Raw genomic sequence first — 12298 nt, 5'->3', positions numbered from 1 at the left:
GGATTACTTGCCATTTAGGGGAGGGGGTGGGGGAGAGGAGGGAAAAATTTGAAACACAAGGCTATTCAAGGATCAATGTTGACAAATTATGCATATGTTTTGAAAATAAAAAGCTTTAGTAATAATTTTTAAATGTAATTGGGAAAAAATGAAGAATAACAAAAATATTCAACCCCCTGATTTTACAAATAAGGAAATTGAAGACTCCCTTCCTCCTCCCTTGGATTATTGCAGTAGTCTCCTAAATGGACTCCCTAGATTTGTTTCTTCTTTCAAATCAGTCTTCCACACAATTGACCAAATGATATTGCCAAATCAACAGTGTTTGATCATATCACTCCATGTTAATCAAGAAACTCTCAATTACCCCTAGAATCAAGTGTAAACTGTTTTTGGAACTTAAAGTCCTTTCCAGCCTAGTTTCAAATGGCCTTTCCAGTTTAGTTTTCTTTTCTTTCTTTCTTTTTTTTTTTAAATACATTACCTATTTCTAGTAAGTCTAGAGTTTAGCTTGTCTTTTTAACTGACCAATTTAACTGACCTATTTATCATTTTCCCTCACACAGTACTCCATCCCTGATCTTGGTGCTTTGATATTTTCTCATGCCTGGAATGCATTTGCAGTTGCAAGCACCTGAACTTTCCACTTCCCAACCTTATATTTTGCACTCACTTATATGTATACATGTCTCCAGATAAAATGTAAATTCTCTTAAGGGCAGAATTTTTTTGTCTCTATTCTCAGCACATAGGGCAAGTCCCTGATTTTTTTTTTAACTTGATAGTATTTTTCCAAATACACGTAAAGATAGTTTTCAACATTCACTTTTTTCTTTTGCTGAGACCATTGTGATTAAGTGAATTTCCCAGTGTCACACAGCTAGGAAGTGTCAAGTATCTGGGATTACATTTGAACTCAGGTGCTCCTGACTTCAGGGCTGATGCTCTATCCACTTCACCACCTAGCTGCCCCAACATTCACTTTTGTAAGAGTGTGTTTCAAATATTTCTCCTTCCCTTCCTTACTCCTCTCCCCAAGACAGCAAGCAATCTCATACTGACTAAATTTATGCAATCCTTTTAAAGATATTTCCATACTTGTCATTTTGTACAAGAAAAATAAGACAAGGAAGGGGGTAGAAATCATGAGAAAGAAAAAGCAAACAAACAAAAAAGGTGAAAATACTGTGCTTCAATGTACATTCCATAGTTCACCATAGTCTCCATAGTTCTATCTCTGGATTCAGATGGTATTTTCCATCCCAAGACTGTTGGAATTGTCTTAAATCATCACAATACTGAGAAGAGTTAAGTCCATCAGAGTTAATCATCACATAATTTTGCTATTACAGTATACAATGTTCTCCTGATTCTAATCACTTCAGTTATCAGTTCATATAAGTCTTTCCAGATTGTTCTGAAATCAGCCCGCTCATCATTTTTTTATAGGACAGTAATACATTTCATTACTTTCATATGCCATCACTTATTCAGCCATTCCCCAACTGGTGGGTATCTGCTCAGTTTCCAGTTTTTTGCCAATACAAAAAAGGGCTGCTACAAACATTTTTGCACACGTGGGGCCCTTTCCCTCTCCTAATATTGTTTAGTAAATGCTTCTTGAAAAATTGCACATATTAGATTGCTTACAGTCTTGGAGAGGCTGGAGAGAGGGAGAAAAATTTGGAACCCAAAGTTTTGCAAAGGTGAATGTTGAACAGTATTTTTGCATTTATTTGGAAAAAATAAAATATCATTAAAAATTAAGTTTTTTGATTTACCACAGAGATAAAGTGATTTGGCCAGGGTCATAAAGATAGTGATGGAACCAAGATTCAAATTGAAGTCAAAGAACCATAGATTTACTACTGGGAGATTTAGAAGGGCATTTTTACAACTGAGGAAACAGGTTCAGAAATATTAAGTGACTTGGTCAATCACACAGATAGTAAATGTGTGAGCCCTCAGGTAAATTTTTTTTTTCTTATCTCATTTGGTCCTTTGGAAGACTCTTATGTAAAATGTACATTTCTCTGATTAATACTAGACATGTTGAATATTTCCATACGATCGTTGCTGTTTCTTCTGAGACCTCCCTACTCACATGCTTTGACAGCTTATCAATTGGAAAATGACCTTATTCAAATGAATTTGAGCTATAAAATTGTATCAGAATTTTATCTTAGTGTTTGATACAGATATTTTCTTCTCTTTCTTTTCTTATTCTGGATGCATTGTTTGTTGTGCAAGCTTTTTATTTTCATTCAAAGTCACCTTTTTTTTTTTTTTTTAAACGTTTTATAATCTCCTCTAGGTCACAGTTTAAGAAATTATCCTCTTCATAGTTGTGAAAAAATATAACGATCTCTTGTTCTTTATACTCTTATACTTTCATTTCTCTGCCAACCGTTTTACTGACTCTGAACTTCAAAATCACTTCTCATCTATTGCTGGCTCATTCAAGAATTTTTCTTAGCACCAATGCCCCTCCATCAAAGCCTATTATCTGATCACTCTGGAATAGCCATCCAAATGTCCCAACAAGCCTCTTCCCTCCACCTAACCCACTTTGTGAATTCCTCTTGGAAGTCTCATTTTATCAAAGGGCCAAGGTCAGTTTGCTTCATCCCCCAGCCAGACACATTTTTTTGACTTTCTAAACTTAAAAAACCATGGCCCTTTCCCACTTTTATGTAATCCTCTTCATTTTTAGCTTCCTTTTGTTTATTGTCTTTCTCCAGTAGAAAATAAGCTCCTTGAGGTTAGAAATCGTCTTTTTGCTTGCATTTGTATACAGAGCTCAACACAGCATCAGGCACCCAGTAAGCACTTAATGAATCCTTCTTTTCTCTTTTCCTCCCTTCTTTCCTTTTTTCCTTTTTCCTTCTTTGTGCCATATAGTTAAAATTTTGGTTTATCCCTATTTTTCATCAAATTGTGCTATCCAGTTTTCCCAACAACTTTTATTGAAGGATTTTTCCCCATTTTTCAGTGACTCTAGGTTTATGAAACATTAGGTTACTGTATCAATTTTATTCTAGCTTTTCTCACATGTTCCACTGATGTAGCTATTTTCCCCCTAGTATCAGACATTTTGATAATTACTCCTAGTATAATTTGAAATGTGGGAGTAGAAGACACATAAAAAGAGGACTAGAAAGGAGAGGGGAGACCAGAAAAGAAAAGCTCCTTCTGAGACTTAGTCTCTTCTGCTGTAAAATGGGGGCTTATTTGCTTATAATCTCTGAGTCAGTCGGTCAGCTAATATTTAAGTGACATCTCTGTGCCAATTACATGCTAAACAGTGGGAATACAAAGAGAAGCAAAAGTCTGTCCCTGCTCACAAAGAGCTCACAATTTGTTGAGGAAGACAATATACAAATATTTATAAATTATAGGCAGGAGAAATTGGAGAGATTAAAATTAAGGAAAGATAACAGGAAAGCCTTGAAGGAAGCCAGGAAAACATAGAGAAAGGGATGAAGAGGGAAAGCATGGAAATATCTGGAGTTGAGAAATGTACTATCTTGCTCAGAGGAACAGGAAAGAAGTCATTGTCACCAAGCACATGGGGAAATATTAAGCATAATAAAACTGGAAAAAAGACTCTGGACTGAAGAGGTTTAACTTTACAATCTTGGGCTGGTGTTAGAAGGGAGGTTGTGCTAATCCTTATTCATCTGAACCAATTCTGTCCCCTCTAGCCTATCCCCAGGCTTCTGAGAGACCAATGTGTTTGGTGTTGTTCAGTTGTATTAGTCCAGCTGAACTCTTTGTGAATCTATTTGAGGTTTTCTTGGCTAAGATACTGGAGTAGTTTGTTTGCCATATTCTCCAACTCATTTTATAGATGGGGAAATTGAGGCAAATAGGGTTAAGTGACTCACCCAGGATCACAAAACTAAACATGACTGAAGCCAGATTTAAAAAGATATCTTCCTGACTTCAACTCCAGCTTTCTATCCAATGAGTTGCATTCTTTGGAGTCAGAAAACTCTTACCTGAGTAACCTTAGACAAATCACTTGTACCTTTGTTTCTTATCTATAACTTGTAGGAGTCAGACTAGAGCTCTTAAGGTTCTCCTTATTTCTAAATCTATAAACCAGTCTAAGCTGAACTTTACTTGCTTCTGATCATTTATATTTCCTTGTCCTGGTCCATCCACTAGGAAATACTCTTCAGAAGAGCTTTACCCCCTTCCTTCTTCTGAGGTGAGGTGATGAAGAGAAGAAAAAGGAACATCGGGCCAGCCAGATGTCTTATAAGAATAGTAGTTGCTGTTCAGTTGTGTTCAAGTCTTTATGACCCCATTTAGGATCTTAGCAGAGATATTGGAGTGGTTTGCCATTTCCTTCTCCAGTTCATTTGACAGATGAGGAAACCGAGGCAAACAGAATTAAGTGACTTGTCCAGGTTCACATAACTAGTGTCTGAGACAAGATTTGAACTGAGGGAGATCTACTGCTGCCTATAAGAGTAGCAGAAAAACCTTATCCCCTATTCTTTGAATATTGCTCTATTCCAAAAGAGAGGATGTTATGTTTTAGATTTTTTTTTTAATCAAAACACTTGAAACGGAAATTAAAAGCAGAATCTCTTTATGTGAAATTAGAGAAAAGTGATATAGGTATCAGGATAGGGTAATGGGGGAAGTGCAGGTAGGCTGGAAAGAAGATGCTTCAAGAGGAGTCCTTCCCACCCTGATTGTGGATTCACAGTTTCAGATGCTTTTCCATCTGTTCTCGAAGTTTGTATTTTTGAATCTAAAGGAAAAAGACACATAAAAGTATGGATGACAAAGGCCTCCTGGATCCACCCTGATGGTCTTAAATCCTTGATGATTTCTCCCAAGCTCCCAGTATCCATTCTTCCTTCCTCCTTTTTTTTTTTTTTTTTTTTTTTTTAATATGCCCCGACTTTACACACCTTTCCGGAAATAGTGAGTGGATATTCCTTAACAAACACGATGTATCGAGGAATCTTGAAGTGGGAGATCTGCAGAGATCAGAGAGTAAGGATAGAGTTCCCGAGCTGGAAGCATGAGGTAGGGAGGAACTCAAGAAGGGAAATTAGCCTGCCTATGGGTCTTGGGCAAGGAGATGTGCACTAGTCCTGACTAAATTGCCAAAGTAACTATTTACAGGGCAGGGCTGATCATATCACCTTCCTAGACAAGAAACTCTTGTGCTCTCTATTGCCCTTCAGGATCAAAAATAAAATCCTCTTTAGAGCTTTAAACAACTCTTTCTATCTTTCCATTTTTACAACTTCACTCCCCCATACTCAGTAACCCAGCAACAGTAGCCTTGCATGAAACATTTCAAACAACCCAAGCTCTGGGCATATCCCCTGGCCAGACCTCCTTGCCTAGAATAATCTATCTCTTTTGTTTCTGCCTACTGGCCTTTTTGTCAGACATTCCAACTATAAATTCTGTGCATTTTTTATTACCAAAAACCCATGCCTGGAAGCTCTCTCTCTTCCCCTCTGCCTCCTGGTCTCCTTAGCCTCCTTTAAGACTTAGCTGAATTCTGCAACAGCCCTTTCCTGTTCTCCCTTTCCCCTACTGGCAATGCCTTCCTTTCAGAGATAATTTTCCACTTATGTGGCATATCTGCTTTGTGCACAGTTGTTTGCTGGCTGTCTCACCTGTTAGAAGGTGAGCTCCTTGAGAGCAGGGATGATGATTTTCTTTCTTTGCTAACTCCAGCTCTTAATACAGTGCCTGGGACAATGTAGGAGTTAATAGATGCTGTTTGACTGACTCCATCATGACAGTGGGCACTCCACTTACCTTTCCTTTGCAGTAAGCTTTCATTTCCTCAGGGGTGATCTGTCCTTCGTACTTGGTCTTAAGACGAATACAAGCACAGATTTCCTCCCCCATCCGCTCATCTTTCACTCCAACTACCTGGTATAGGGAGATAAATAGGGCTGAGAGCATAATCCAAGCCGTCCCCTCCTCTCATACTTCCTGTCACTGAGGGCCCCTCTCAGGAGGTCAGATGTAGCTCACCTGGGCTTCCTGAACATGGGGAAGTTTGTGAAAAAAGTCTTCCAGTTCAGCTGGGTAGATATTCTCTCCTCCTCGAATGATCATGTCCTTGGAACGGCCCACAATCTTGCAAAAGCCCTCTTCATCTACTGCAGCAATGTCCCTATAGCAAAAATCTTTGAGGTCTGTTCTCAGCTCTTTCCAGCTCAGTCCTACTCTAGGGTGCCCCGATCCAGTGTTTTTCACACCCTTAGCAGTTGTGTCCACCCTTCCAGCTGACTACATAAATCCTTAGGCTCTTTGCCAGCCTCTAGCAATAGAAAAATCCTCTTCCCCTTAAGCCTGATACCCCTTCCCCCTCCTCTCCATTTTCTTCTTTTTCATTGTTTAATTTTCCACTTTCTTTGGCTTCTATCCTAATTTAAAACCATGGTCCTGATGCCTAGCCCCTTTTCTTCCTTCTCTTTCCAAAAGACCTCTCTCCTTTCCCTTGGCAATGCAAATCTTCTCCCTTGATTCTTGGACTTGACCCCTTATGTCCTCTTACCCTGTCCAATACCATTTGTCCTCATCAATGGTCTCTTTTGTCTTCTCAGGATCATCCCAGTAGCCCAGCATGACGCAGTAACCACGGATACACAGCTCCCCTGGCATGTTTATCTCTACCTGTTTCCCTGTCTGTGGGTCCAGGATCTGGGCCTGGGACAGGACAACTTAAAGCTAGGCCCTTCCCAACACCAACTTATTCAGGATTGGGAGAGCCAGGCCAAATAAGTATGACAGGAGGGGTGTGGGAAGAATAAACTGAACTGAGTTCATGATCAAAGGAGAGGCAGAAGTCTCACCTCATTGTAGGAGGGAAGACTGGAGGACTGTGCTGATGCTAGAGTGGAAAAAGACAAGGGAATAAAGAGAGGGCTAGTCTAAGCCAGAAGGTTTTAAGAGCCTGAGGTAGTCAAAAGTAGTTAGGAGAATATATAGAGGAGACCATGAGAAGCTAAGAAAAATATTTGAGAAGAAAAAGCAAACAGTAAGGAAGGGTTCTTTAATAATAACTAGAATTGACAAAGCAGTGTGAGGTTTGATTTACAGATCATTTATCTGAACCTACAAACCTGGAAGGTACAGCGATTATTATCCCCATTTTACAGATAAGAAACCTGAAGGACGTAGCTCAGGATCACATAGATAATGTGTCATGCTGTATTTGAACTCAGATATTTCTGATTCCAGAGCCAGCATTCTTTCCATTGCACAATCTAGCTGCCTCCCTTATAAAGTATTAAGCTATCACTAAGCTAGAAATTCTTTAAATGGGTCCATGATCTATCTAGACACATACACACACATACATACATACATACATATACACATATACATTTATAGTAGCTAAGTGGCTCTGAACTCACCTTCATGAGTTCAAATATGGTCTCAGACACTTACTAACAATATAATCCTGTTTATCTCAGTTTCCTCATCTGGAAAATAATCTGGAGAAGGAAATGGCAAACTACTCCAGTATCTTTTTCCAAGAAAATCTCCCAAAATGAGGTCACAAAGAATCAGACATAATTGTATAATAAATATACACACATATACATATATATTTAGAGAAAATGATTTCAATATGATGGGGTTTTTTGTTATCTGTTTTTTTGTTGTTGTTGTTGTTGTTTTACATATAAAACATTTTTCAGAGAAGAGGTTCACAGGCTTTCCTAGAGGGCCAAATGATACCAAAAGGAGAAGAACCTCTGCTTTAAGCTGTTGGAGTGTTAAAGAAGATGGAGCAGAGAAGTATTTTGAGGGAAAAGACAAGGATCTATAAGAGAATGTGACCAAGAAAGCAAAATGAAGAAAAACAGAGCATGGACACTGTTTACAATTGCTCTCAGCTTCAATTTCTGCAGCAGTTTAAAAAGAGTCATTCTACCTTTCTTACTTCCTTCACAAAGACATTGTGAAGATCCACTGTGAAAATAGAAATGAAAGCACTATGAAGTATTACAAACTCATCCAGGACAGGGAATGCCAGTTGTGGGAACACCCTCCACAATAAATCTCAAAGAATAGCGTAAAGTCCCTATAAGTTAAGTGACTTGCCTAGGCTTCATATAAGTAATGTTTGAGGTAAAATTCAAATTCAAGTCTTACTGTTTCCATCCACTTCCACACGACTGAATCAAAAAGAGTGAAAAATATTAACAAAAATGAGATATCTGTAAAATGCTTAGCATAGTGCTTGTACATAGTGGTGCTTGTTTTTTTCTTCCTTTATATCAGTGGGAAGGGGCATGTTATCATTCATCATTCAACAAACATTTATTAAGCACTTACAGTACAGACTGCTTACAACACTAATACCATGTTGTAGTCCATAAAGAATGACCTAAGTCAGCAAGATCTGGGTTCAAGTGTTACTCTTGACACTTATTGGTTGTATACCCCATGAATAAGTCATTAAACTATTTGGTATCACAGACAATTTTTTAAGGCTATATATTTCATCCAAGGCAGTCCCAATAGATTTTAGATAGAAAATGCCATCTGCATCCAGAAAAAGAACTAGTGTGTATTGACTTACATTCAATCTCTACTTATTTTTAATGTGGTTTTTTTCTCTCCCATGGTTTTCCCTTTTGTTCTGATATTTCTTTCCCAACATAGTTCATAAAGCAATATATATTATAAATACATAAATAATCTTTATTTAAAGACTATAAATTTCAGGGGCCAATCTGCATTAGTATAGAATTTTATCATAAATTTAATCCAAAACATGGCTGCGAGAGACCTGGACTTTACTTGCCATACTCCTATGATGAAGAGTACACAGGTTATTTGGGGAAAGAATCTTGAGCTTTGAATCACAAAGATCTGCTTCTGAATCCCACCTCTGACATTTACTAGAAGTGTGCCAGTGGGCAATTCACTTTAGTTTTCTGACCTTTGATTAGCTATGAAGTGGAAAAAGTTAGCACCTACTTCACAAGGTTGTTTGGGAGGCTCAAATGAAATAAGGTGTGCACCAGGATTGCAAATCTTTCTCTCAGGTAATCCCGAAATAAAGTAAAAAGCTAAATACACAAGATATTAACTGTGAGCTTTAAAGTAAAGTAAAAATTTTATCTTTAGTGAAGGATTTCTGCAGTCTTTGGAAAAAAGAGTAGCTGTGGTCTAAAATTTGGAGTGAGGTCCCCAGTATCATAAAACATTAGTAAAGTTTGCATGTCAGTCAAAGATGATGAACTTCAGAGAAGTGAAAGGAACAGGAATGAAAAGGAGTCAAAGATTTGTGTGTGTGTGTGTGTGTGTGTGTGTGAGAGAGAGAGAGAGAGAGAGAGAGAGAGAGAGAGAGAGAGAGAGAGAGAGAGAGAGAGAGAGAGAGAGAGAGAGAGAGATGAGAGGGAGGAAGAAAAGGCTGAAGAGTCAAATCACAGACAGAAAGTCACATAAGTTCTTTTGCTTCTTTGAATGAGACTAGATGGCGGCAGCTCAAGGTATGGGTAAACTGGCAACAGAGCAGCTGAGTGGTAGATGTTTCTTAGTTCAAATCCAGCCTCAGAGATTCCTACCTATGTGATTTGAGCAACTCATTCAAATGTGTTTGCCTCAGTTTCCTCATCTATCAAATGAACTGGGGAAGGAAATGGCAACCACTCCGGTATCTTTGCCAAGAAAACCAAATGAGGACATGAAAAGTTGGACCTAACTGAAAGAACTGCATAACAAAAAACTGGCAATAACATGACTGAGACAGGGAGGGAAGTCAGTAAGCCTAGCCAAATCGGTTTTTACTGGCCACTAGTATAACTCTCTCAGGAAATTGGTCACTGATTCCAGACTTGAAGAGGAAGATAAACTGAGCTCATCTTCAGTTACATGGGAACATTCTTCCAGACTCAGGAAATTTCAGAAAGTGGGCTTTTCTGAGATACTGAAATGAAACTGGCTGGGGTTATTTTGTAAGAGAAGAAGAGTGCTTGTAAAGAACATCTATTCATTGGTCAACATTCTAGTCATTTGTCAAGTATGGGGAATGGGGGAAAGGAGAGGTGTGTGTGGAATTGTTTGGGTTTGGGTGGGACTAGAACTGATGTGACAGCACTGGGGGCCTGACCCTTACAGGAGAAAAGTGTATATATACATTGAAGGAAGTGCTAGATTTGAGACCAAAAGAACTGAAATCAAATCCAAGCTGTGTCATCTTCCTTTGTGACCTTGGGCAAGTCATTTTGGGTTCCTCAGATATAAAATGAGGGATTTGGACTAAGCAGCTTCTGAGGGCCTTTCTAGCTCTAGATAGAGGATCCTAGGAATTGGAGTGCTCACCTCTGTGTGGGGCATAATCCTGCCCACTGAGTGCATCTTCTTTTCTACGTCATCATCATAGAAGTTCATGAAGGTCACAGGACTGTTTTCTGTGGTCCCATAAGCCACCTACAGAATTGGGAAATAGGACTGAAGTGGGTATCTTAGGAAGATTTAAGGTTATGGAGAGATGTGTGATGGTGGTGGGAAAGGACACATCCCTTTTAAGTTCCTCATAAGAGGGCTAAGGAACTCTTAAGAAGCAAAAGGTAGAAGAGGCAGGAGGAAAATGGAAATGGCAATTAATTCATGGAGACAGAAGGACTAGATAATTATTAAATCTGTCCACAGGAATCCCAGACAACCTTAAATAGCCTTTGGTCCCCTTGGTTCAGTCTTTTAGCTTCCTTATTTACCCACAGTAGCCACAGTCTCATCAATTCAGGGGCATACGTCTGACCGCAGCCCCCCAATTCCATACCCCCCTTGCTGGTTTCCGGCCACAGTGCCTTCCCTTTCACAAACTCCAAAGATGCCAATAAAACCTGATGAGAAAACCAGCTTCGTTCTTGATTGGAGTGTGTGTGGGGTGTGTTTGTGTGTCAGAGGGGAGTGATGGTGGGGGGATAGGACCTGGGAATTGACCAAGAGACACACCTCTACCCAAGCATTACCCAGGCCAAAGAACCCTGGGTGGAGGGCCCCTGCCCTGGATAGCTCCAGGGCCCTGGAAGGTTAGCAGTTTCCTGTGAATTTATGATCATAAAAATAAAATATACAAAACGAGGATATTAAGAACCTCAATGCTCAGCTGTCTGCTCGAGAGGAGCCAGAGAAACCCGAAAAAATAGAAAAACCAGAAACCAGACCTGACACACAAGAGAAAAAGAGGGACAGGAAAAGTTCCCCTCCCCGGGAATTAAGAGGGTGGAGGGGAGCGGAAGAGACTAAATTACCAGAAGAGGGAGCAGGGGGTCCTTAAGAGCGGGAGTATGCACCTAGACTCAAGATCTAGAACTAGGAGACTGGGTTTCCCACACTTTTAGATACCCTCCACCCCATCCCACATTGGGCATCTTCCCAGACTAGTGCCCAGACACCGGGCCCTTTGTCTGTTGCTGAAGTCTGCCTCCTTCCTACACGCTGCTGACAAAGCGGGCACCACCAAGACCTGGCCAGACCTTTATGCCCTGTCTCCTTCCTTCCCTGCCACCTCCCCGGCTGTGCCCCCCAGCCATCAGGCTGAAGCTTGGCCTGGAGCCTGATCCGCTGCCCATCAACACACACACGCCCACCGACAGCCGCTCCCCTGTCCGCAGGAATCCGGACATAGCGGCGCGCATTTAGGGTAAAATGCACGTCTGGCAAAGCACAGGGAGACCTTGGGGAATGACAGGGAATTGGGGAGGGTGAGTAGGGGGAGCTCTTCCCATCCCAATCGGAAAATCCCGGCGCCTGAACTGACCCGACTTTTATTAACCCCTTCAAGGCTCCCCAGGAAATAATTCTCCCCCACCATCTCTGTTTCCCTCCCTATCAATAAATAGCATCGTCTTGGCCAGAAATCTAGATTCAGACGGGCTTTGCCTGGAGTGAACCCACTCTCTCACCCCGCTGACAGCCATCTCGAGAAGGAAGCCAACGGAAACCGAGATCCCAGGATAAGGTTTAGGATGTGGCGGAGCTCGCTAGGGGGCTAGTCAGCACCTCGAGGTTCCCTGGGCAGCACCTCGAGACAACCTCTTCTCTACTTAATGGCAAGCTGTGGCATACTGGGTGGTGGGTGTGGAAGTCCTATTTGTGTGTCTGCACACGCGTAGCAGTCATTAGTAGTAACCTGCTCTCTGTGTGCCCATCCGAGTATGCAAACAAGCCCTGGAGTTCTTGCTTGCTTTCTCTCCCCTCCTCCCATCCAATTCCAGCTGTCGGAAAAAGTGGCTATAGCCGCAAGTAGCTGGGAAAGGTACAGCCTGGAGGGGAGGATAGGGAA

General features: G+C 40.6%; 1 protein-coding gene across 1 annotated transcript in view; it reads right to left on the bottom strand.

Moving 5' to 3' along the window:
- Window positions 1–4583: 4583 nt before the first annotated feature.
- Window positions 4584–12298, bottom strand: part of ACSF2 (acyl-CoA synthetase family member 2) — a 43119-nt gene continuing 35404 nt past the window's right edge. Inside the window, exons 11-16 of the mRNA XM_074261735.1 lie at window positions 10330–10437; window positions 6545–6696; window positions 6019–6160; window positions 5797–5913; window positions 4929–4997; window positions 4584–4765 (exon numbers count right to left, since the gene is read on the bottom strand). Coding sequence (XP_074117836.1) covers window positions 4715–4765; window positions 4929–4997; window positions 5797–5913; window positions 6019–6160; window positions 6545–6696; window positions 10330–10437 — 639 coding nt within the window. The 3' untranslated portion in view covers window positions 4584–4714. The remainder of the gene's footprint in view (window positions 4766–4928; window positions 4998–5796; window positions 5914–6018; window positions 6161–6544; window positions 6697–10329; window positions 10438–12298) is intronic.

This window comes from Sminthopsis crassicaudata, chromosome 4, assembly GCF_048593235.1.
Source record: "Sminthopsis crassicaudata isolate SCR6 chromosome 4, ASM4859323v1, whole genome shotgun sequence".
In the NCBI taxonomy this organism is placed as follows: Eukaryota; Metazoa; Chordata; class Mammalia; order Dasyuromorphia; family Dasyuridae; genus Sminthopsis; species Sminthopsis crassicaudata.
This window is presented reverse-complemented; position numbering and strand designations above follow the sequence as displayed.